Source organism: Canis lupus, chromosome 15, assembly GCF_011100685.1.
Source record: "Canis lupus familiaris isolate Mischka breed German Shepherd chromosome 15, alternate assembly UU_Cfam_GSD_1.0, whole genome shotgun sequence".
NCBI lineage: Eukaryota > Metazoa > Chordata > Mammalia > Carnivora > Canidae > Canis > Canis lupus.
The window spans coordinates 18233234-18257659 of NC_049236.1; the positions used below are offsets into that span (position 1 = coordinate 18233234).

The following is a 24426-nucleotide window of genomic DNA, read 5'->3' on the forward strand; positions in this document are numbered from 1 at the left end:
CTCTTATCCCTTATCTATGGACACCTAGATTAGGGAGAGGGGACACGTGCCCTCTCCACCTTAACACCAGAATGAAGGAGAGGGATAATTTAGGGGTCTGGGTCCCTAAGAGATATTAGGACATCTGTCCTAATATCTAGATATTAGGGCATCTCTCAGGAGCTGAGGGGAATCACAGGTTAGAGGTCAAGGTTAGGGTAGCAATCAAAGATCAAGGTCATCTCCCCACATGATCCACCCGTCCTCCCTTACTCTGGCCCAGCGCCCTAGGACCTCCCAGGTTAGTGCAGGCGGAGGTGAGGGCTGGGTCCGGTGAGCAGGGCAACCGAGGCCATTCAGCAGGAGACCTCCATGGTATGCCCCTGGCGGCCCTGAAGGGAGAGTCCCAGACTCGCTGCCCTGCGACAGGGTGCGGGAGCGGGACCGGTTGCCATCAATGGACGCCGCACTGGTCAGCGAGGCCGTGCGCGATCGCGACAGGCGAGTCATGCAGGACGAGGCCACTGTGGAGGCAGAAGCAGAGCAGACGGGAGGTGGGAAGGAGAGCCTGGCACTGGGATGGAACCGGGTCACGCATGGCGGGGCGATGGTTTCACAGCCAGGCTAAGTCCCAGAACTAGCCCTCGGTGCCCACCCCCTCCACGACAGCCCCGGGCCCCCAGTACTCACTGTAGCCCATGCCTTGCAGGAAGTACTTGAAGGCCTCGGTCAGCTTGCCTGGCTGCGAAGGGGGACGAGGGGGGGCGGCGGGGGGGTCAGAGCCCAGCCGGGGCAGGGCCGGGGCCGGGGCGGGCTGGGCAAGGGGCGCGCGGCAGCGGCGTGTGTACAGGGCTCGGGGCCAGCCGCAGCCGCTTCCCGGAGGGCAGGGGCGCTCACCTGCGTCAGCTGGGGCTGACCTCCAGAGTCGGCCATCTGTGCGGGGGCGGGAGGGGGGACCGCCGTTGAGAGGAAGAGCCACAGACCGAGACAAAAGGAGCCAGGCCAAGAGGTGGAAGGGTTCTCTCCCCAGCTTCCCAGCCTCCCTGCAGGCCCTGCGAGCTCGCTCGCTCTTTCTCTCTTTCTTTCTTTCAAGATTTTATTTATTTGTTCATGAGAGACACAGAGAGAGAGGCAGAGACACAGGCCGAGGGAGAAGCGGGCTCCTCACGGGGAGCCCCCAGGACCCCGGGACCACGACCTGAGCCGCAGGCAGATGCTCAACCCCTGAAACCACTGACCACCCAGGCATCTTGAGAGCTTATTTTCTTTATCTACCCCACTTGAGGGCCTAGAGGCTGAATGTGGAGAGGACCCATGGCTCCGGACAGGGGGTCAGGAGTCAGGCAGGGCCTGGGGCAGGGTTACTGACCTTGAGAAAAGAGGTCTGGGTGGGGTCCAGCTTTGAGTTACACTCCACCTGGAGCAAGCAGGAGGCTGAATGAATGAGGTCATATGCCCCGTGGCCTCTCCCATCCAAAGGACGTGGGGACCCAGGGACCCAGATACTGGTTCCCTTCCTAGCAGCCCCGTACCCATTTCATTCTTACCAAGAATCAACCTCGTAGGTCCCACAGCTGTTCTCCCAATTCCACACCAAATCCTCCCAAGAGGCAAGCTACCCCACTGACCCCACCCAAGGACTCCAGCCCTCCCTCACCTCCCCCCTCAAAGTTCTCTACTGACCACTGCATCTTCATGGGGTGCTTGGTCTCCCACCACCAGCATCACAGGGCACCTAGAATCATAGTGTCAGGGATAAGGGGGTGAGCCCCTGCCGTTCCCTCACCCACCTCCCAGGAGAGCAGCTGGAAAACGTCTGGCCCCAAAGAGGGAAGAGTCTTCTGCACCCCATGACCCTTCCCAGACGACCCAAAGGGGGAGGACAGACCTAGAGGGCGTGGGATATGCTCCACAGGGTGGGGTGGGAGATGACAAGACAATCCCCTGTTAAGAGATTCCCCGTCTTCTAAGGAACGTGAGCACCTGGGGAAGATCTGGGGAAAGGGGCAAAGCTCTCCCTCCTCACGTCTTACCTGAGGGTGACGGCACCGCCACGCTCCAGGTTCAGGTCTCGGCGACTAGGGAGGGGTTCAAAGGAGAGCAGGAACATTAGGCAGGCAGCGCTATCCATGTGGATGGAAGCCAACCCCTCCCTGAGGAAGCCGTCTTCCTCCCCAAATCACAGTTGAATACTAACAGTTGAAAGTGGGAGCCACAGGGGAAGATGGCTGGCAGGCCGAAAAGCCCTGCAGTCGCTTGTGCCCCAGGTGCCTGGCCAGAGGGCAGTGAAGGGGGCAAGGAGGGCAGCAGGACCAGAGGTGACCTCACTTCTGGGAATCCAAAAGTCCAAGGGAAGTAAACAGCAGGAAGGGAGGACCTGGCCTGCAGCTGCCCTAGGGGACCCGAAATCCTGCCCTGGGGGCACCACGGGGCCCGGCCTCCCTCTCGGGCCCTGGGCCTGCATCGCCTCTGTCCCACACGAGCGCCCCCCACTCACTTGTTGTAGCTGTTCCAGTACAGTTCAATGTTCTCCAGGTTGGGCGCATGTGTGATGATGTTTCTGTACTTCTGTATCAGCTCCGAGTTTCCAGACAGCTCCTCCTGAAGGAAAGAAAAGGAAGAAGCAGACAAATCAAGTTACCAGAGAAAAACGGTGAGCCTTCTTCCTGCCCCGGACCCCGTCCCCTCTAAGGAAGTCACCCCAGGCCTTCAAGCCCCTGCCGGTTCCCCTCTTACCGGCTCCCTCTTCCACAAGCACCCACCTGGCTGAAAAGATGTCCGAGGATCATCTCCGGAATGGAAGAGGTGAGACCTGTTAGCTATGAGGAAGGGCAGGTGGACAAGCTCAGGGCACGAGGAAGAGGAGGGAGCCAGACTCAACAGGGACACATCTTTCCTGCTCCACTCCCGCTCCCTCAAGTTCACAGGCCAACCAGCATGCTGGTGGAGCCTAACTGGACCCACACAACGGGGCCCCCACCCTCGACCTCAATACGCAGGTCCCTCCAAACCTTGTGGGCCGCCCAGTCCATCCAACCCTTGGCATTGGGATCAATGTTGATGAGGACAAGCCCCTCGACTGTATCCGGGTGGGTCAGCTGAGGAGGAGCAGAAAGTAGGACGATCAGAGGCAGGGCGGGGCCATACCCCCTTCCAGCTGAGCTCCGGCCGCTTACGCTCCCGTGGGGCCCACACCCTTGTACCCAAGTCCTCCCCGTACACACATGGGCACACAGGAGTCTCCTAATCAGTCGGCCGTGGGCCTTAAACCTGCCTTCCCCCGTCTGGGTTTTTTAAAATTTCTTACAGCATATCGTGACAGGATGTAGGCTCCAGCTCCAACACCAACTCCAATTATTGTGGAGAAACTGGGAAAGAGAAATGTATAGCCAACAGGCCCTGGTGTCCAAAACCTTTGGCCCTGCAAATCCCTCACCCTCCCTCCCAAGGTCACATGCACAAAGCATGGACCGCACCCTCCCCTTGAGGGCTGCTAAAAAAGAGGGGCACCAAGGAGCTAACAGCTGATACTGGCAGCCAGTGCAGGACCCTGAACCCGACTTCAGCCCTTTCTTGGGGAGCTAGTATCTTTTTTTTTTTTTAAGATTGTATTTATTTATTTGAAAGAGAGAAAGACAGAGACAGAGCATGGGGGCGGGGGGGGCGGGTGCAGAGAGAGGGAGGGAAAAGCAGGCTCCTGCTCTGCCCGAGACTGGGCACTCTGATCCCAGGACCCCGGGACCCCGACCTGAGCTGAAGGCAGCAGACGCTTAGCCTCCTGAGCCACCCATGCGCCCCGGGGAGCTGGTATCTTAAAAAGAAACACCCATCCGGCAACCAGACAGTGTTTTCCTACAGAGCTCTGTGTCCATTTTCAATTCTCCGGAGCTAGTTCAACTTGTTCTGTTTTAGTTCCTGGTTCCTTGTGAGGAACCGGGAAGAAAGGAGCTTGAAGCAGGATGGGGGAAAAAAAAAAGACACCACGTCGGCAAACAATAGGAAGAATGGGGAAATGGCCAACAACGTGGGGCTGCGCAGGGCCCGGGTGCCCAGGAAAAGCTGAGCCAGGGCCAGGCCCCAGGTGTCAGCACTGAGTGCACGGCCCCCAGGCTCCCCTGCTGCCCCTCCCGCCCCGGGCGGCCCCAGGTGTGCCCCAGGTGTGCGTCTGCAGGAGGGCGCTGGAGGGCAGAGGCGAGTCTATCTGGCTCCCTGGGACTGCGCCTCCTCTTCCTCTACCTTCCAGATCAGGACGCCCGTCCTCCTGTCTCTATCTGTTCTCCTGTCTCTATCCGTCTTCCTGTCTCTATCTGTCAGGACCACTCTGGGGATTCAAGTCCACTTCCAACCCCCCACTTCTTCTTAACAGTCAGGTGGAGACACAGAAAGGGGATCTAGCTGGGCCAGAGACCACAGCTTGCCCAGAAACCCCAGGCCACACAGCAGTCCCGAGGGCCGCCTGTGCCAGCCAGAGAGCTCCGCGTTGGGGGTTCCCCAGCCTCTCACTTCAGGTACTGCAGAATGCAAGGGATCATGTCCGCGAGCTGGTCCAGAGACGGGTACTGATACCTGCGGAAGAGAAGAACGTGAAGGGAAACGCCAGGCCGTCCCCCGCCACCCCAGCCTTCAGGGGTCGCCCTCTCCCAGAGTCTCCGCCGTCCTCCCTTCCCTCCTCCCCTGGTCCTCTTTCCCCGCCCCTGTCCTGTGCCCTGAAGCCCGGTGAGGAGAGAAGGAGCTGATTCTCACCCCAAAGGGAACACGGGAGCCCCCTCTTCCATTCCAGGGGCATCCACATGAACCCGCACGAAGTTCTGAATGATTTCCTGCATGTCCCCGAACTGAAAGAGCGGCTGGAAGCAAGACTTATCTAAAGAGAATCCCCGCCGCCCCAACAGTAGAATCAGCCAGGGGACAGCATCCCCGCGTCAGAGCCCGCCCTCTTGGCCATAGTCCGACCAGGACTGAATGCCTGCTGGACGCGCCACATGGCTCCCTTCCTGCCCGTACTGACCGAGCCCTTGCCTTGGGTCTTGACCCTTCCCACCAGCCTCTTCCAGAGGAGGAGCGGGAGGAGAAGCGCAGGTACTTACAGTTGAGTCCTACATCATGGTAGGTGAGTATCGCTGGGCGTTTGGGCTTGGGGGTCCCATAGACAGTAAAAGTGACAGAGCCATACGGTGTCTCCACAGAGTGAGTCTGCAGAAAAACAGGTTGTCATCAGGAGGCAGTTAGGCTGAGAAGAAAAAGAGGCAGGAGTAGGACACCCACAAAAGGCCCACAGAGTCGGGGAGTTGAGGTGGGGGGGGGCAAAGAGAGGAGTCCAGAGCAAAGAATTAGAAATAGGACTGACAGGAATTTGGTTTGGGTAAATAAAATAACAGAAGATGATTCTGAGGGTGGAAAAGAATCATGAAGGAGGAGAGAGCACCAAGGAACCCTGAGGAGGAGAAAGGAAGCAAAGGGAGAAATGGAGACGGGAAGAGACTGGAATGCAAGGGAAGAAAGCAGAGAGTAGGGGCCCTCTCCTTACTGGGGGAGAAGAGAACCCCTCCTCCCGCCCTGGGACAGCAGGGACCCCCCCAAGCTGTTACCTGTCCCCGGTCCAGGAGGATTCGGGCAGCTAACTCAGCCTCCTGGAGAGACACACACACACACACACACACACACACAAGAACAGATATGCACAGAGACACACAGCCGTGTAGTCACAGATGGAGAGACAGACACAGACAATGACAGGTGGGCAAAAAGACCAAGACAAGAGACAGAAAGAGATGACAAAGAGACATGAAGAGGATGAAGGTTAGTGCAGTGACGGGGCACAGGCCTGGACTCCCGTGGCGGCGGCGGGGAGAGAGACGTGGGTCCAGGTGGAGAAAACATGGGTGCGGATTAGAATGAGATTATGGATTTGGGGCGGCAGGAGGCGAGGGGATGCCTGCAGGTCTGGAACTCGGGCCTGGGAGTCGGTCAAGGGGGTCTCATAACCTTGGCCGTCTCGGGCGTCTGCCCTGGCAACAGCGGCTTCTCCTCTGTGATCTGCACCTCCTGCAGCTCCGCCATGGTGGCCTGGCAGGATGACGAAACACCAGGGTCGGGGAGGTGGCCTACGCCTGCTTCCTCTCTCAGCCCAGGCCGGTGCAGGGGCCAGGGGGCCCCAGAGCCGAAGACTGGACCGCGACCTGCCAGGGCCTCCCCGGCGCCCAGCCCCACATCCAGGCCCAGGCTGCTGGGATGGAGCGCTGGTGGCCGAGGACTCAGGACACCGTGTCTTTTCAGAAAGGCCATCCGCATCGCTGCCCCTCAACACCCACACCTCTGGACCCACCTCTGCCCTGGAAGGAAACCCTGGGGTAGGGCAGGAGCAGCTGGTTTCCCAGGCTATATTTAGGGGCCACCCCTGCCCCCCCGCCCCCAGCGAGGTAAGGATGCAACTAACCGCTAGTGACCGGGTACTCCAACGACACTGAGGGATGGACTAGTGAGAGTTCATAACTAACTGTGACCTTCAACTAAGCCTCAAGGTCAGCAGCTCCAAGGGAAAGGGGCTAAAAAGGATCCGAGAACCCTGACAAAGGGGGGGGGGGAGACAAGAAAAGGGCAAGGGGCACCCGTGCCCAAGTGACCCGGGCCTTCCCTTCCTCCCCACTGTCCCTCCCGACCCGACCCTGTGGATAAACTAGAGCAGGCTCAACCTCAGTGGGGCCTCCGAGGAGGAGCCGAGGAGCCGGGACACCTGTGCAGTGGCCTGGGGGTGGGGTCACTTACTGGGCTCCTATTGGCTGCGCGGCAGGGTCAGGGGTCAGTGTGCTCTCTGCGCGCTCTGGGGTCTGAGAAAACAAGGCAACGAGGTGAATGACACGGCCACGGACGCCGGGTCCTGTCGGGACAGAGAGCCTCGGCCAAGATCTGGACTATCTGGACTAACCACCTGTGACACCAGCGCCCCAGGTCACTAACCCTCCCTGGTCTCTACGCCCCGGTCCAATGAGCGCGTCTTCTCCGGGCTTCACCCCAATCGCTGCGGGTGGGGGCCTGGGGCGCCGCGGAGAGCGGGTATGGGGGGGCTGGGGGGCGGGGGCGCAGATGTGGCTCCTGGAACCGCGGATGCAGTCCCGGCTCTGCCGCTAAGGCCGTGACCTTGGCCAACTCGCTACTTCCTCGGCCTCAGTTTCCTATCTGCAAACTGGAAGTGGGGGCCGGGTGTGGGGGGTGGGGGGTGCTCAGGGTTGTGACGGCGCTCCGGTGGGCCCGGGCAGCTGAGCAGCTGAGCGCGGCTGTTTCCCATGTAAACGTTTAGAAACAGAAGGCAGCGAGCCTCGCGCCTCCGCGTGTGTCCGCCACGCGGGCTTGGGCTTGGTGGGTCCCGCGGCTGGAGAAGCGGAGCAGGGCGGCCTCCCCGACGGCCCGCAAGGACCGAGCGCCCAGGCAGGGCTGCGCAGCACGGAGCGGACCGCAGGGCCCAGCCCCCCGCACCCGCCCCGCCCCGTCCACGCCGTCCGCGCGCGTGGGGACCGACCCCCGGGCAGCCGGCGCGCAGCCCGCACCCGGCCCAAGCCCCGCGCACGCCCCCTGAGCCTCCGCCTTTGTGCGCGCAGCCCGCGCCCCTCCGTGCGCCCCCCGCGCTCAGCCCCGAGGGACCCCGACACCCCCCCCATCCCCGGGCCCGCGCCCCTCCGTGCGCCCCCCGGCCCCGGCCCGCGCCCCTCCGTGCGCCCCCTGCGCTCAGCCCCGAGGGACCCCGACCCCCTCCCCGGGCCTGGGCCCGCGCCCCTCCGTGCGCCCCCCGCGCCCAACCCCGAGGGACCCCGACCCCCCTCCCCCCGCCCGGCGGCCGCCCCCCGGGCTCGCGCCCCTCGCCCGCCCCTCCCCCGACCTGCTGCCGCCGCGGCCGCTTCCACCTTCACTTGCCTTTGACTGTGCGGGCCCGCCCGGCGAGGGCTCCCCGCGGACCCGCCCCGCCCCCCCCCCCCCCCCCGGCTCCCCGCAGCCCCGCCCGCCCGGGCGAGCACGCCCCCCTCGCCCCGCCCCGGCCATCGCCACTCCGGGCGGGGCTGCTCCAGCGAGGCCGACCGCGGGGAGCCTCCACGCCCCGCGCCCCCCGCCCCCCTGCACCGGGCGGCCGTGGGCTGCGGGGACCCTCCGTCCCGCGGGGAGCCCCGCGCCCGCCCTCGGCCCCGCCCCCCGTGACCGGGAACTGCCTATCGCACCGCGGTTCCTCCCTTCGCCCCCAGACTCCGGAGCGGGCCGGGCGGGGGGGTGGCCCCGGGGCGCTGACACCCCATCTCCACTCGCAGGGCAGGCGGGCGCCGCGGGGTGAGGCCGCGGGAGGGGCGGGGACCGCCGCCGCGGAGGCGGGGGTCTCGGCGGGAGGGGCAGGTGCGCCGGGGGCGGGGCGGGGGTCGCGGGGAGCGGGGTTCCCTCCCCGGGGTGCCCGGGGGCCGGTACCTCCTCGCCGCTGCGTCCCGACGCCTGCTCTCGGCGGCTCCCGGAGAAGTTGGAAAACAAGGCGGGGAGGGGGGGCGGGGAATGCGGGGGGCCGCTATAAATAGAGGAGCTCGCAGGAGGGGGGAGGATGGCCAACGGGGACTCCCGGGTCAAGGCCCCAGGGGGGGCGGGGAGGGGCCAGGGACCCCCAGGGGCTCCGACTCGAGGGTAAACAGGCGCGGGGGCGGAGTCAAGCCTGCGGGGGCGGCGCGGGGCTCGGGCAGGACGCGGTGTCCCGGGCTGGAACCCAGGAGACCCTGTGGCCTGGGCGCTCACCCCTCCTGGTCCCCGGAGCAGGAGGGGGAGACTGGCGCGGCCGGCGGTTCTCCCTGGGACTGCTGAGTCCTCTGAGGCTTGCGGTGGGTTTGCGGGCCTGTCCGCCCCCCCCCCCCCCCCCCCCCGCCGAGCTGCACCCTTCCTGTGCCCGAGAGGAAGGCCACCGGGAACGGGGTGCTTAGGCGGCCCAGGGGTGCCCAAGCCTCTCAGGCACAAGGAAGGCAGATGGAGTTTCTCCCCACCTGCACCCTCCCAGCGCCCCCTCCCCACCAGGGTCCCCACTCCGGGTTCCTTCAGCCTGGTTCCTGAGTTACCATTTCGGGGGCTGGGCGGCAGGCCAGTTGGGAACAATGGCCAATGGAACTGGAGCTGCCAACCGCAACACCAGCACAGACTGCCCCCCCAAGACCCCCAAACTGCCCTCCCGCCTCCTGCCTGGGAACCACCCCACCACCACCACCCTCACCACCCACAACCCCCTCCCATCCAAGGAACATCAATGCCCCTTTCATCCCCACTTGGCAGGGTCTGTTGGAAAGAAGGAGGGACCAAGAGGGAGGAGGTGACCCAGAGCAGGAGAACTGGTCAGGATCAAGCCCAGCTTTCGTCACATCTAAAGGACCCCCAAACCTTCTCGCAATTCCGAGCACCAGAGTTTTCCTCTGTTCCCTTCCCCCACTCCCTTCATAACAGTTTCCCTCAGAAACCGGCCCAGAAGCTGGGCACCCTGGCAGCTGGCCTAGTCCCCTCTTCCCTCTGGATGCCAGTTTAACACTCTCCTGGACGGGGAAAGGCTGTTGGCATTAGGACCACAGATAAAGCTGGGCAGGACGGGCAGAGCTGTCCCCAGCCCTCCCGGAGCTGGGGAAGAAAGCCAGCCCCAAGCAAGAGCTTCCTCCTGCCTGCCTGCCTGCCCCCATCTCTGATGTGTCTAAAGTAGTCTTACTCGGAGTGGGGGAGGGCAGGACCTGGAGGTTCCAGCATCTAAATTCGTCTCTGGGTCAGGATGACTCAGGGGGAACCTGATAAGGGGCCTACGCAGGGGCGTGTGGCAGAGGGAGGTGGGGAATTTCCACTGGGATCTATTTGCTTCAGGGACGGGGGTCTCAGCGATCCACAGGCCGAAAGGAGGCAGAGGCTCTAAGGTAGGGTTCTTCTCCGGCGGGCCAGGGGCCAGCGCAGCCCAGCTGTAAGTGACCCAACCAGGGCCATCCCTCTCTAACTTCCTTCCCTTGGGTCAGAAGCAGCTTCAAACTATGAATTCGATGAAGCAACAGTTTTAAGCACTTACTGTGTGCAAGCTGCTGTGTACATGCAATCCAAAGAAGTGTGAGGGATGGTCATGCTCTCTCTAGAAGCTTATGATGGAGTGGGTGGGAGAAGTGATAAATATAGAAAAAGTTAAGAAAAATAATGCTCGAATCAGATTAATTGTTTAGGGAGCAAATCCTACGGCAATCATTTCCCACTCTTCTCAAGTAGGAGATCAGAGATCTCCACTCCCACTTGATGGTTTTAGAATCCTCTGATGGAGACCAACCATGAGTTCAGCAATACTTTGAAATAAGTTTATAAAGAATTCTTCTTTTTTAAGATTTTAAGTATGATCTCTACACCCAGTGTGGGGCTCGATCTTACACCCCAAGATCAAGAGCCACGTACTCTCCTGACCGAGCCCACTAGGCATGACCGTTTGTATAGAATTCTGATAATCATGGTACCTATGTATATAATAATAATCTGCGTTGGCAAGGCATATTATTTATTCAGTTGATGATCAATGATCTGCCTACATGGAGATTCCAGGGGCCCGTGCAGTAATTCAGAAATCCTCTCCCCAGCAGACCACAGCCCACAAAGTAGGAACCATTGTCTTGGTATAATTCAGAAGAGGAAAGGGGTTTTGTTCCCATGATGTACCAGCCTGTGAGGAGTACAACTACAGAGTATTTGAGTGGGAGAGAGGGGCATTCTATCCACGGAGAATGAGAGCATGAGGGAAAGTTTGAGGGCAGAAATATGTTATTTTGGAAAATTGAATATTAGTTACTATGTGCAAGGTACTTCCTGTATATTTTCCTGCAATACTATTGTTGTCCTCCCAGTACAGGTGAGGAACTCAATGAAGCTCAGCGATTTCTGAAACAGAAGCTTTAGTGATCTGCCCAAGGTCAACCAACTAGTGCTGTAAAAGACAAATCTAGGACGCAAATCCCCACCCAGATTCATTCCACTCCAAGGCTATGCTCTTTCCCCTATGAGGTAACCTATCAAGCCATTATGGCCCCAGATGAAAAATAATACTGATGACAGGTGGGTGTTGTTTGGTCAGTGGGGACCTCATGTGAAAGTCCTTGAATGACAGGCAAAAGGCCTTGGCACTGAAGATCCTTGCAGTGTTCCTGAACGGGATTAATGGATAAAAAATAGTTTTGTGAAAATTAATGATGGGTGGGTGATAAAGATGGATTAATGCGGGGGGGGGGAAGCATTCCATTTAGAAAAGAGATTCTTCCTTTCTTTCAGGGTTGGGAAGAGGCACAGAGAGAGAGAATCTTGAGCTACGGCAGCCTCCATCCCACAACCCTGAGACCAGGACCTGAGCTGAAATCAAGAGTTGGACACTTAACCTACTGAGCCCCCTGGTCACCCCTAGAAGAGAGATCCTTTAGAAGCCAGAGAAACCCACTAGCTGCGAGATGACGAGGGCTTGATTAAGCATGAGAGCAATCGGAATGGAAAGAAAGGATTTGTTGCACAAGGAAGTGACAGGAAGGGAAGGGAAGGGAAGTCATCAATCTGGTTGCTTAGAGTCCCTGAAGTTCATCCATCTATATGGCTTCTGGCCAGAAAAAGCCTAAGAGAAATGCTGAGGAACATCCCTGATCTGCACAGAAACTTATCTGGAAGATCTTCAGAGTCTGAGACTCACCCACCCTGGCTTTGTTCACCTCGACCCATCCAGATCGGTTATACTCCAAGGCCTATGCTCTTGCCGTGTTGAGCCCAACATTGGAAGCCATTTAAAGATCTGAGGTTGGTGGCCAAAGCCACTGGGATTCTCCATCTCTTTTTTTTTTTTTAAGTTTTTTTTTTTTAATTTATTTATGATAGTCACAGAGAGAGAGCGAGAGAGGCAGAGACACAGGCAGAGGGAGAAGCAGGCTCCATGTACCGGGAGCCTGACGTGGGATTCGATCCCGGGTCTCCAGGATCGCGCCCTGGGCCAAAGGCAGGCGCTAAACTGCTGTGCCACCCAGGGATCCCTGGATTCTCCATCTTGATCACTGCCTTGAGCTTGAGACTAAAAAGGAGGACACTGTGGGGCTGATGCCAACCTGTTTTCATTAACCTCTTCCCTGGGCTCCTCTCAGCTTTGTGGGCAGAGCATAAGCCAATGTGACCAGGACCCGGGAGACCAGGTCAGGCTGGGCTGGAATGACGAGGGAGTTTGATCAGCTGGAGGGATCAGAAGGTTGGCAACTTGCTCAGCGTAGCATGCAAAGTGGGGAAATGAAAGGACCCCTCTCCCAAGACTAGGGCCATATCCGGGCCTGGAGGTGATGTCAAGTAAGCACTGCTGAGGTCATAGAAGCTTCCGTCTCCTCCCCTGTTTCCCCATTGTCACACGTGTCCCTAGTCAGCCAGCTCCCACATACCTGCACGCACTTAATAAAGGGAGACTGGGAAGGGTCAGACACCATCCGGGTACTCTCAGGTGCACAAGAGTGGTGGGGGGCGGTGGGGAGTGGGTGGCAGTGGTGATTACTCAGCAGGTAGGATCTACACCAGGACACCTGGTGCCAGGAGCAGTAGGTGGGATGGGAGTGAGGGGGAGAAGGAAAGAGAGGAACAGGGAGGAGGGGCTTTGTTCCTATTGTTGACCCTGATTTTATCTTGATCCTCATCGTGGTTGCTCTGCAGTCCTCCCCTCCCCTCCTCCCTCACCCCCGAGTCTCCCCCCCCCCATGCTGTCCTCCCCCACCTCCAGTTGATCATGGCATCAGAAGCAGGGAAAACGTTCCAGCGGTTTGCTGTCTTCGGAGAATCCTCGAGCAGCGGCACTGAAATGAACAACAAAAACTTCTCCAAGCTCTGCAGGGACTGTGGCATCATGGACGGCAAGACGGTCACCTCCACTGATGTGGACATCGTATTCAGCAAAGTCAAGTAAGGGACCAGAGAGGAGGTAGGGGTGGTGAGTAGACCGAGCAAGGCAGCGGGCTATGGAAGGGTTCGTGTGGCGAGCATGCATAATGGGTCCACTGGGCACCTGCTGGGCCCATGGCCCTGTGCTAGTCCCTGTCCCCAGGACACTCAGTGTCAAGAGGGGTGGACCTTGGAAGGGGAAGAGTTCATGTTCCAGAGCTCCTGGGTTTCTCTGTCCGACTGACCAGGGCCAAGAATGCCCGAACCATCACATTTCAGCAGTTCCAGGAGGCCATGAAAGAACTGGGCCAGAAGCGATTCAAGGACAAGAAGCCAGATGAAGCTCTGGAGAACATTTATAAGCTCATGGAGGGCAAGGATCCAGCTACCACTGGTGTTACCGTGAGTGGCAGTCTTCATCCCTCACCCTTGACCCTACTTCCCCAAAGTCCCTGCTGCTCCTGTCTCCCCTCCCACCATCCTTGTCCCTACCCTCTGCCCCTAGTAATTAATGCCCGAGGGAGACGAGGCCGAAAGCCTCCGGTGCCCCGTTGGTATTGGAGCAGACTTGGGAGATCATCTGGTAATTTCAGGGATGAGGAGCTTGTTGCCCAGAGAGGAGTCCACATCTACCTTAATGGTAAAACTGAGACTAGTTCCCAAGTGTCCGGACGGCAGTGGGGAAACCCTGAGCTCAGAGGGTTCCCTGCTCCTCATTCCTCTTCCTGCTCTCCTATAAGGTGCAACCTCTGACCACCTGCCTCTCACCCACCATCTCTTCCCTATTTGTTCCCTCTCTATTTTAAGTTCCTTCTAGTCTAGGTTTCAAATCAGCCTCTCCCAGGAGGAGGGACCTTGCATACTGGGGTTGAAGTCCTCTCTGGCTGCAGCCTGGTCAAAATAACTCCCTTGGAAGCAGAAAAATCCACACACACCCCATTCATTCCCACACACCAGACTCGTGCACTCCCATGAGTTCCCACCCGTGAGTACACGCTACACCTGGCCCCTAACAAAAGCAGCCCCATGCCCACGCCCATCGAGTACTAGCAGAGTCAAAGACCAGCTTTGGAGAAGGGCTGTGACAGTGAAGGGGAAGAGAGAGGGATCAGACTCCCCCCCCCCCCCCATCCTCTGGCTTGCAGAAAGCAACAACAGTGGGGGGGGTGAGCCGGCTGACAGACACCAGCAAGTACACGGGCAGCCACAAGGAGCGTTTCGACGAGAGTGGCAAGGGCAAAGGCATCGCAGGCCGGGAAGAGGCGACCGACAACTCAGGCTATGTGAGTGGCTACAAGGGTGCTGGCACCTATGATAAGAAGAACAGCAAATAAGGAGTAACCCCAACAGCTAGGGTCAATTAGCCATCAACCTGGCCTCTTAAATTCCAGGGAACCTAGGGAACAATAAACATCGGTGTGTGCAGCAGCCAACGAGCTGTGTCTTCCATCAGGATGAGGGATAGACGGGCCCACTGGTGCAGAGAGAGGCAAGAGAAGGCCCCAGGAGTCAGGCTTTCCAGCTCTGCACCCTTTCTCTACTTAGCCTCAGGCCTCCCAGCCAGAAGTTAGCGTTCCCTTCAATAACTGCTTCTGAGAACGGAGCTGAGGAATACATTTGGGGGTGAGAGAGAAACCAGATGTGGAGGCAAAGGTACTTGCTCCTCGCATTCATAGGTTACTGGTATCCACCGTCCTTATCTCCCGAAGAGGAATAGTAATTCCTGACCTGACGTCATCTAACCCGGACACCACCAGCTAGGCCCTTCCTTGCCCCTCTGCCTTCCTCATCTGTTGTAGTCCGGGCTTTGTTGGAGAACTGGAAGCCAGCTAGAATGGGCCAAGGACTTAGCTTGACTCCTGTTATGAGTTTGTGCTCGAGCTGGGGGGAAGAGAGAATCCGTTTTTAACACCTAGTCTGGAACTGAGTTTTACACCCCCACCACCTCCATGGTGGTACACGTGGAACAGGAGACCCCACTGACAGCTAAGCGTAGCCCAGGAAGACAGCCGGAGGTGCGTGGTCGCCAGGACTAGGAGTCCTGGCGGGCGCGCTGAGGGAAAAGGAGTGAAATCAGAGCTGATTCAGGATGTGTTTTTATATTTTTGTTTTGAAATGACTATAGAGTCACAGGAAGATGCAAAAAGTAGTACAGAGACGTCCCACCTACCCTTCATCCCCAGTTTCATCCAGTGGTTATAATCTTAACATAATTCAGATGTGGTTTTAAAACCTTCCATGACTACAACCCAGGTCACCTCACCCCGTCCTGTCAGCAGCAGATCCTGGAGTTTGGGTCGGGGGAAGAGGGGGTGTAACGAGGAGCTTGGGGAAGGAAAGGGATACCGTAGTAATCTTGGGGGCAACAGGTCGGAGAAGGTAAGTTGAGAGTCCAGTGAGCCACAGTAAGAAGGATGGAAGGAAAAAAGATCAGAGAAAGGAAGCCAGGGCGACAACAGAAGTTCCACCCTGGGCTCTGCGGTGGGAGGAGGGGAAAAAAAAGAACAGGTGATACGGAGAGAAGATCGGTGATTTCATAGAGAGGAACAGACTGGGAACTTGGTGGTTCTGGAGCAGTGAGGCTAGATTGAGTCTAAGGGTCTCAGGGAGGTCCCTCTAGCTCCCGGGGCTTGAATGGGTGAGTGGAGAGTCCTAAGGGAGCTGGGGAAGGCTGAGAGGAGGAGGGCAGTGGGATGGGGAGTTAAGACATGGAGCTGGGTGCCTGTTGCCATGGTGTGAGCCGAGGCTCCGGGCCTCCATCCAGGATTCAGGCTCTGGCCCAGCGGATGGACAGTCACTGCCAACTGGACACAGTCAGCTTCTTGGGTGGGTAAGATTGTCTGTGGGAGAGGGGGATATTGGGGGAAGAAAGGAGGTAAACAAGTTGGAAAGAGCCTGCGAGGCAGGATGACTTTGCATGGTGACTGAAGCTCTGGCCGTTTGTCCTGTCCTCCTGGTCTCTCTCTCTCTCTCTCTCTCTCTCTCTCTCTCTCTCTCTCTCTCTCGGATCCTGGCTGCTTTGAAGTCAGAGAGGATACCTTGTAGGGGGAGGTTTGGGCGTGTGTGGGGCAGGGATAGGCGGTGTGTGAGGGCGGTAGGGGTAGGAGGCGGTTCAGAATGAAAGCCTCCCTGTCCTAGTAGAGGCCAATGATACCTATCGGTTCAGCATCACGCTTTCCAGAACAGAGCAGATAGAGCCTTTGGTTGGTTAGGGTGTCGTTGTAGTTGCAGCTCGTGGGCGGCTGTTGAGAGGCCAGAGAGCAGATGGTGACAGGGAAGGAGTCCTCTGTGAGCGTACAGTATTCATTGTAATTCTCGCAGAAGCTGTCGCTGTACCTGCAGAACTTCTGGATCTCTCTCCAGGGGGCATGCACCATATAATGGGTTTGGGGGCAAAACCAGCTCTGCTTTTTGCCCCGCACGTAGCCCATGAGACCGTTACAATAGCCCTGGAAGCCCTCTGGGTAGTTAACCCTGGGATACTCGATGTGTAACATGCGGAATTTCTTGGTGGCAATCTGCACCCTGATGTCCACAACCAGAGTTGGCCCTAGAAGGAGCTGGAGAAACAGGAGCCGGGCCACAGCGTGTGCCATTCCTCCTGCTGGTAGGGTTGGGATGGTTCAGGCAGAGGCGCGCCCCGAGTGGCTCCCTGCCCCTGCCCAGGCCCTGCAGTGTTCCCCCAGCCTTGCCAGGTGCCCCCGTACCCTAAGAGCTGGGCGTACTTCAGAGCTCATCTGAGCCAAGTCCTCACGTCCCAGAGAGAGGAGACACTTGCCCAGGTTCACCCAGCTGGCCGGCCACCTCAACCACCCCCTGACTCCTTCGGTCCACCTCAGGGTCCCAGTGTCACGCGCTGTGAGCTGTAGCACTTATGGCACAGAAGGTCCAGCTGGCCCCTGGGTGAGCGACTCTTCCTGATGATCTCTGCCTTCGGTCAACCTCTCGGGGGGAGAATGCAAAGGGGACGGAAGGAACTGGCTGCGCTCCGATTCTCCGACGGCTCCGGAGAAGGACCAGGAGCTGGAGGACCAGCGGGGCGGGAGCAGAAATCCTTCTTGCCTCAGTTCTTCAGGCTGAAGCCAGCCCCAAGGGGAGAGGGGCCGGAGGGCTCTCCGGACACAGGCCAGTCTGGGAGGAGGGAGCGTCCCCGAGTCTGAGGAGCCCCTGTACTCGGGGGTGGACGTGGGAGGACAGACACGCTGCTGTCTGGCCTCCTCCTTTCGGCTGTCCCAGAACACTTGGTTCCGGCTCCTTGCCAGAGGCCCTAAGCTCCCGGACTCTCTTTGATGTTCCCTCTGCTCCGTAGGCAACGCTCCCCCTCCCCCGGATGGCGAGCAGGAAAAGCATTGTCATGTTTCTGAGGAACGAAGTGCTGCTTAGTCCTGACCCTCGGAGAACAGAGGGCCTGCCACCCGGCCCCTCAGCCCCAGCGGGAATCCGAGAGCTCAGGTGGCCCCAGGCCCCATCATCACCTCCACCCCGGCCCCAGGGCCCCGGTACACCATGAGCCAACTCCCTCCCCGCAGCCTGGGGGCTCCTGAGGCTGAGGCCCCAGCCCACTGGGGTGGGGGGAACCCTAAGTGTGGGCCCTGAGCCCAGAGGAGCGGAGTCCGACTGTGGTTTGTCATGTTGGGCAAAGGCCGGACTTTAACTCTCTTGGTCAACCCCTGCCACTCGGTTAGAGCAGAAGAGCCAGCTCCCGGCCCTGCCACGGCCTCCTCCCACGGCCTCCTCCCATGGTCTCCTCCCACGGGCCTCCCCACCGGACCTCCCCACTGGGCCTCCCCGCAGCTGTGGCGCCCTGGAAGGGACCCCCATCCTTGCCCTGGAGAGCGGGCCGGGGGTCAGGACACAGGCCCTCGGGTGTTCCCAGGCCCCGCGCAGCCGCAGCCGGGGTGATGAGAGTCCTGGAGGCATCCCGCCGAGCTGCTCACGCTGAGACCCTAGGCGCGCTCTTCCTGCGGGCCTGCAGTCCAGAACCGGCTCCCCCTGCCTGCTCCTCCGCCTGCGTGGTCTCCCGTTTCCTCAGTTACCTGGGCAAGGCATCCGTCCCCCGAGCCCTGCCTGGGGGGCAGAGGCTGCTGGGGCTTAGAGCAGGCCCTCCGAGTAAACCAGACGGGCCCCCCAGGGCCCCTGCCCCGCGGTCTGGAGGCCGTGCCACCACCCGGCTCAGTCCACCAGGACCCCACGAGCGCCAGTCCCCTCGTCTGTGGATGCGGGACCCCGGCCGCCCCGGGGCAGTACCGGCCTCCCGCCCAGTGCCTGGCACACGCGAGCCCTCGGGACGGCAGCCCTGTCGCTCCCCCGGCTCGGCTCTCTGCCCCCCAGGACAACTCTGGGCCTCGCAGGACAGAAGGCCCTCGCCCTGACCCCGGCCCGTCCCCCGTGCCGCCCCTGGCCCCGCTCTCACCCGTCACCCCCACACAGCTAGCTCACGCGAACACTCAGCCCACGGAGGCTGCTTGCACGACACTCCGGGGAGTGTGCAGCGCCAGGCAAGGTGAAGCCACACGCCGGTGGCTCGTCCGCATCCTGCAGGCCGTGTCTATGCCGAGTGGGGCCAGGCGGGGTGGGCCCGAGCTCCGCTGACCCAAGTCTTGGTTTTGAGGAAATCTGCTCCTGTCCCCCCGGCAGGGCGCCTTGGCCTCCCTGCTTGCACAAAGCTGCAGCTTCCCTGAGAAGAGGAGGCACTTTCGGAACTCCTGAGCTTCCTGTCCCTTCACTCGCTGCCTTTGGCCACCAGCCACCTCCGCACAGTTAGGGAGCGGACAGTGGTCGTAGAGGAAGCGTTCAGGGCCTGGTATCAGGTGACCTCCCGAATTTCCGCTTCCTCAATCTATAAAACGGGATTAATGCCTTCCTCGCCTCATGAGGCTGCAAGAAGAAGGCGAGATGATCAGCGTGGACGTGGCTTTCCACCGTCACACGGCGCATAACCAGCACGAAGCTGGATACGATCTCCCAGGTTCTGCACCAACTCGCTCTTTTCCCCAACCCAACATCGGCAAAGCTGCTCTTATTCCCCAGATGATCCAAGGGACCCCCCCAGCCCCGCTCTGCCCGCATGGAGCCCCCCTGACACCTAAAGTTCATCTTCATGAAGCTCTCTATGACTGGCCATGCCCTGTGTCTCATAACCTTTTTTTTTTTTTTTTTAAAGCTGTCCAGTACCATCTGGAAAGCACTCTGACGAATGGTGGGGGCGATGTAAAGGTAAATAAAAGAGCTCGAGCCTAGACTACAGGTGTGATTTGCCAGGAAAGACACACACAGAAGCACGTTACCAAAACCTGAGCAGAGGACCAGGAAGGCTGCTGAGTGTGCCACCGGCCTGGGGTTCTGCACTGCAATTCTAGTGGCTCGGTCTTTAAAATCCTATCTCCGAGGTACTGATCCGTAGCATTGCTTCTTCTGTGCTGACCCCCTTGTCATGGTTTTGTCTGCTCTCGAAACCTGAGATTTTTTGGAATTTGTTGCCTCATTACACTGGGCTTTACACACATGAGAATTACCCTAGAGATGAATAAACTAAGTTGGAGAGAGAGAGAGGAGTTTGGTCAAGGTCATATGTCTAATTTAGAAGTTCTCAGTGGGAGAGGGATGAGGGGCGCAGTGGGAGGCCATTTGGTCATGTCTGGGGACGGTTTTTGGTTGTTGCGAGTGGGAGGTGCCACTGGCATCTGGTGGGTAGAGGCCAGGGATGCCGTTAAACATCAGACATTGCACAAGACAGCTCCCACAACAGAAAATTATCTAGAGCAAATGTAAATAGTGCTGAGGTTGAGAAACCCTGGTCTGGGGCACCTGGCTGGCTCAGTCAGAGGAGCATGCGACTCTTGATCTCAGGGTCTTGAGTTCAAGACCCACATTGGGTGCAGAGATTACTGAAAAATAAATACACTTTAAAAAAAAAATAAACAAACCCTGCTCTCAGGAGTGAATCAAACTTCCTAACAAGGGCAGAACTACTTATGCCTTATATATTAAAAAGGGTTGGCGGGCAGCCCCGGTGGTGCAGCGGTTTAGCGCCGCCTGCAGCCCAGGGCGTGATCTGGAGACCCTGGATCAGGTCCCACGTCAGGCTCTCTGCATGGAGCCTGTTTCTCCCTCTGCCTGTGTCTCTGCCTCTCTCTCTCTCTCTCTCTCTCTGCATCTCTATGAATAAATAAATAAATAAATAAATAAGGGTTGGCAAATCTCCAGAACTTAGAAGTATTTTTGTCAAATTTTGCTTTTAGTAATGCTGGTTTTTCTACCAGCAAAAGGAGCACTGATAGTTTACCACTGAAACAACTTTGAGTTGTTTTTCCTCCAAAGGTGACCCTCTGCCCGTAGTCCTCCACACATGCTCTCCCCCCGCCCCGCCCCAGGGGTAAGCATTTCTAGAACAACTGGCTAGAGTGGCAGGTGCAGGGGTGATTCCCTATAAGGGGAACCCCCAGATTTTGCCCAGAGAGAGCTTACCACAGCCTCAGTGGTGTCACTTTTTGCCCTGTCCAACCCAAATCGATCCAATAAGCACATCATGCCACGGACAGTTCCTGAGTTGTCCTTGAACCCAAAGGATTGCTTCACGCCTCTCAACCCTCTTGTCATGACTTCACCTCAACCCCAGGGTTGAAGTCTAGGAGCTGCATTGTCGGTTCCCTCACTTGGGAACCGCTGCTGCAGGTTGCCAATGGCCCCACCTGGGACTGGGATCTTCGGGGGCAGACTAAAGGCCTCCTGACCCAGAAGTTAAACCAGTTAAGAGTCATTTATATGCAAGGCACTAAGCTATCCCCTTAGGAAGTGCGAAAGAAGTCTATTAGATGGTCCCGGTCTTCTGAGGATGGATAGTCTGAATTGGAGGAAAATGATAAATACAAATGAGGAAATAACCAACATTTCAAGGCAGAAAATTCTATGTCTTGAAGACACTGACTGTAGGAATTTAGAGGTGGAAAAGATCCCTCTGAATTGGGAGGACCAGAGCAAATTTTGTTTGTTTTTTGTTTTGTTTTGTTTTGTTGCAAATTTTCTTTGTGAGGGGCGGGTCGTTCTGGGACGTTGGGGTGGATCTCAAGGAATAGTTGAATAGAGATAAAGAGGATTATGACAGGTATGTTTAGGAAAATAGAGAAAACCAGCTTGGCTGGAATTGAGGCACTCGGTGCAAGAAGAGTCAGAGACAAAGTTCGAGAGACAGGTTTGCCAAATTGGGCAGGCTCTGGATATCAAGCTAAGGAATCTGAATTTTATTTTTTACTTTTTAAAAGATTGTATTTCTTCATGAGAGACACAGAGAGAGGCAGAGGCACAGGCAGAGGGAGAAGCAGGCTCCATGCAGGGAGCCCGATGTGGGACTCGATCCCAGGACCCCGGGGTCACGCCCTGGGCCCGAGGCAGATGCTCAACCGCTGAGCCCCCAGGGGCCCAGGAATCTGAATTTTCTTCTGTAGATAAAGGAGGAACGGACAGTGGCCTACAGTGAGCCGCGAGGCCCCTCGACCCCAGAGCGGTCCCTGTTCCTACAGCCCAGCCTGTCTCCAGGCACTGGTTTGGGAGCCAAGGGTTCCAACCTCTGTCCGTGCTGCCTCCTCCAGACCACAGCTGCTCCAGGAAAGGTCGTGAGAATTCAAAGACCCAAAGCGAGTCCCACATGTGACCCCGCCTGCTCTTGGTTTCACTTTCCCTGCCTACAAGAATGAGCCCATTACCTTTACTTGTCCTAGGAGCAGCGGCCGCCTCTGGCCCGGGCCTGGGGAGGGAAGCTCTCCTGGGCTTTCCGCAGTGCCCGGGGCTGCGTGGAGCTCCGGAGGGGGAGGCCGGCCCCGGGAGGTGGGCGCCCGTCCAGGCCGGAGGCAGCCAGCTCCCCACACCCCTCCGCGCAGGCCAGGCCGCAGGAAGCCGCAGCTGTCGGCCTGTGGGAAGACAGGCACGGGTCCACCTGGCGCTGCTCGGGGTCACGACGCCCACCCCAGTGACTTCAAACACGCGCACGCACACGTGTCCACGCATGTGCACGGCAGGGGCCTCGGAGGGGGTGACCATGGCCATAGGCCGAGGCGGGTGGAGGCGCCGGCTCCCCTCCCGTCTCCGGCCTCTGTCTTGCCCTCTTGCTCACGCCTTGCTCATCTCTCTCTCCTCCTGCCTGGCTCCCTGACCAGTGGCCTGAGGCCTGACCCCTTCTGCTCTCTCTGATTTTGTCCCCGCCTTCCTCTGTCTTTTCCTCTGGTCCCTTCCACGTGGTGAAGGAAAACCGGCAAAAGTATCCTACCAAGGGCAAAGCGAGGCAGATCCGGGAAGCCGGGGAGCTTGGGCAAATACATAAACGAGCAAACAAAATCCCCTGCTTCATCCAAATACAGAGACCACGCAAGGATGCCAGCCTAAGCGGCCAAGGGGGCAGCGCAGCTCTCCAACTTTGGTATGCAAACCGAAACCTTGCCTTCCTCAACCCCTCCTTCGGCCTGAGACTGCAGGGTGACTGCAGGTTCACTCTCCCGCAACACCCAGGCCGGCTCTGGAGAACTCGGGGTAATAGACTCGAGGAGCAAACTAGGATAATTGCAAGGACAGAAGAACACAAGAGCACAGGGCAGTGCAAGTCGTGGTTTGGAAACATCTCACTCTGGAATGATGAGAAGTGAGGAGTCCTGGCTGGGAATTCAAATGAGCTCTTGCCCCCCTCATCCCCCCACCCCCTAGCCGGGCCTCTGGCCTCTGGTCCTGGTCCGGGGCTGGACAGGCCTGTGCTGATCCGCATTCTGTCCACAGTCTGCTTTTAAACCATGGATTTTAGTTCCAAAGATTTGCATTTCTACAGCAGGAGAGGCATAATTCTCTATCCAGAAGTTCAAACTGCGAAGATTCAGGCCCCTAACAAAGCAGCGAATGCTGTTCCCACAGCCAAGGCCTCACTGTGGGCGACGCCAGGGAGCCAGAGGCCTGCGTGAACTTGCGCCTGGTTCTCTGTCCCCATCTAGCGGTGCTTCCCATCTCCAACACCACCTTTTCTTCCAAAAATCATCCTGGGCAGCCCCTCTACTCAACTGGTGACCCCCGGCCTCAAAGCAAACACCTTCTGTTCCCGAGTCAAGCTCCTGACATCTGGACAAGGACACACACCTTACAATCAAGACCATTGATGTGGCCTTGCTGTAACTACAAGCCACACGACGGCCTTTCACTCCTCTGCTTACGACCACCCCCCACACACAGCCTCCCTGCGGGGTGCAGAGTAAAAGCCGCAGCACTTACTGATCTCAGAGGCTTTCCATGATCTGACCTCTGCTTCCTTTCTGACCCCGTCATCCATCACCTGCTCCAGCCACCCTGGACTCCTTGCTCCTCCAACACCCAGGCCATCTGTTTCTTTAGGGCTTTCGCAGCGCTCTTCTCCGTGGACCTTTCTCCCCTCACAAGCACAAGTTCACTTTCTCATCTTCGGGTCTTTGTCCCAGAGTCGCCTACTTTAATGTCTCTCTAAATCACTGCTTCCAGGCCGCCAGGGTGGCTTGATCCGTTAAGCACCTGCCTTCGGCTCAGGTCACGATCCTGGGGTCCTGGGATCGAGCCCCAAGGTGGGCTCCCTACTTAGCAGAGAATCTGCTTCTTGCTCTCCTTCTGCCCCTTCCCTGCCACTCATGCTTTCTTTCCCTCAAGTGGATAAATAAAATCCAAAATAAAATAAAATAAAATAAAATAAAATAAAATAAAGGAAAACCACTGGCTGCTGACCTCCCTCTTGTTCCACCTTTTACCTTAGCAGTTATCACTTCAAGCAAAGGGCATCTTTATTTTTTTTTTTAAGATTTTATTTATTTATTCATGAAAGACACAGAGAAAGAGAGACAGAGATGCAGGCAGAGGGAGAAGCAGGCTCCATGCAGGGAGCCCGACGTGGGACTCGATCCTGGGACTCCAGGACCAGGCCCTGGGCCGAAGGCAGGCGCTGAACCGCTGAGCCACCCAAGGATCCCCAACACCTTTATTTTTTACCATCTTTCTCCCAATGGAATGTAAGCTCCACAAAGGTAGGGCTTTTTGTTTCCTTCGCTCACTGATCTGTCCCAAGAACCTCAGCTCATCGTAGGTGTCGAGAAGTGTCTGTTTACTGCCTACATGGACCTAAACGTCGTGTCCCAAGATCACCTACTACTTACAGGTGAATCCTCAAAATGACTGCTCGCCTCAGTTTCCCAGGCCTTCCCACCCCAGACAGTGACGCTTCTATCCCTGTGTGCTGTTCTCCTGAGGGCCGGGCGCCAGGCTCCCTAGAGCCGCCAGTGCTGTCCCTCCCGGGCTCTCCTCACACCCGGAGCCACCACGAGGAGCAGCGCATGCAAGAGAAAGGCCGAAGGCAGGTGAAGCAACCACCCCACCGACAGCATGTTCAAATTTGGACAATGTTTAAATTTTGCCAATCTCAATAAAGTAGGGAGGGAAAGAGTGAAGGATGAAAGGTGTTGGGTGCCTTCGCCAGGTACAGCTCGGTGGGTGGCCCTGGTCAGCACCCGCAGAGAGGGGCCCAGCGGAGCGAATCCCTGCAGA

At 58.1% G+C, this 24426-nt stretch overlaps 3 protein-coding genes across 11 annotated transcripts; 1 reads left to right on the plus strand and 2 right to left on the minus strand.

Annotated features, from left to right (window-relative positions):
* Window positions 1-232: 232 nt before the first annotated feature.
* Window positions 233-7929, minus strand: NDRG2 (NDRG family member 2). Its single transcript, XM_038558427.1, is given in 18 exon segments — window positions 233-362; window positions 364-503; window positions 670-721; window positions 877-912; window positions 1349-1396; window positions 1663-1714; window positions 2013-2057; window positions 2477-2580; window positions 2742-2798; window positions 2991-3077; window positions 3287-3347; window positions 4483-4545; window positions 4723-4843; window positions 5067-5172; window positions 5568-5609; window positions 5965-6045; window positions 6745-6806; window positions 7853-7929. Coding segments are annotated over 16 exon segments (1116 nt in total). The 5' UTR covers window positions 6040-6045; window positions 6745-6806; window positions 7853-7929; the 3' UTR covers window positions 233-335.
* Window positions 7930-11265: 3336 nt separating this feature from the next.
* On the plus strand, window positions 11266-19435 carry TPPP2 (tubulin polymerization promoting protein family member 2). 8 transcript variants are annotated; one of them, XM_038558431.1, is made up of 6 exons: window positions 11266-11775; window positions 12731-12909; window positions 13137-13290; window positions 14034-14171; window positions 17198-17340; window positions 19052-19435. In XM_038558431.1, the coding sequence occupies exons 2-6, from the start codon at window positions 12737-12739 to the stop codon at window positions 19110-19112; spliced, it is 669 nt and encodes a 222-aa protein (XP_038414359.1). In that variant the 5' UTR covers window positions 11266-11775; window positions 12731-12736; the 3' UTR covers window positions 19113-19435. The 8 variants fall into 8 exon arrangements, 7 of the variants coding, with proteins under 7 accessions (XP_038414359.1, XP_038414358.1, XP_038414363.1 ...); XM_038558430.1 differs by lacking the exon at window positions 11266-11775 and adding an exon at window positions 12351-12457 and having other exon boundaries at window positions 12664-12909; XR_005370349.1 differs by lacking the exons at window positions 11266-11775; window positions 17198-17340 and adding an exon at window positions 14434-14541 and having other exon boundaries at window positions 12686-12909.
* On the minus strand, window positions 14969-22530 carry LOC119877025 (probable inactive ribonuclease-like protein 13). Of its 2 annotated transcripts, none has more exons than XM_038558437.1 (2): window positions 18302-18907; window positions 14969-17248 (listed from the first exon to the last, which is right to left on the minus strand). In XM_038558437.1, exon 2 carries the CDS (start codon window positions 16482-16484, stop codon window positions 16023-16025), a length of 462 nt encoding a protein of 153 aa, XP_038414365.1. In that variant the 5' UTR covers window positions 16485-17248; window positions 18302-18907; the 3' UTR covers window positions 14969-16022. The 2 variants fall into 2 exon arrangements, 1 of the variants encoding a protein (XP_038414365.1); XR_005370350.1 differs by lacking the exon at window positions 18302-18907 and adding an exon at window positions 21591-22530 and having other exon boundaries at window positions 16500-17248.
* Between the last annotated feature and the right edge of the window lie 1896 nt (window positions 22531-24426).

Excerpts from the sequence above, each read along its gene's own strand:
- TPPP2 (XM_038558431.1), top strand. The coding sequence starts at position 12,737 with ATGGCATCAGAAGCAGGGAAAACGTTCCAGCGGTTTGCTGTCTTCGGA. Across the intron at positions 12,910-13,136 it reads ATCGTATTCAGCAAAGTCAA|GGCCAAGAATGCCCGAACCA; the intron begins GTAAGGGACCAG and ends CCGACTGACCAG. Across the intron at positions 14,172-17,197 it reads CGACCGACAACTCAGGCTAT|GCAACGCTCCCCCTCCCCCG; the intron begins GTGAGTGGCTAC and ends TCTGCTCCGTAG.
- LOC119877025 (XM_038558437.1), bottom strand. The coding sequence starts at position 16,484 with ATGGCACACGCTGTGGCCCGGCTCCTGTTTCTCCAGCTCCTTCTAGGG.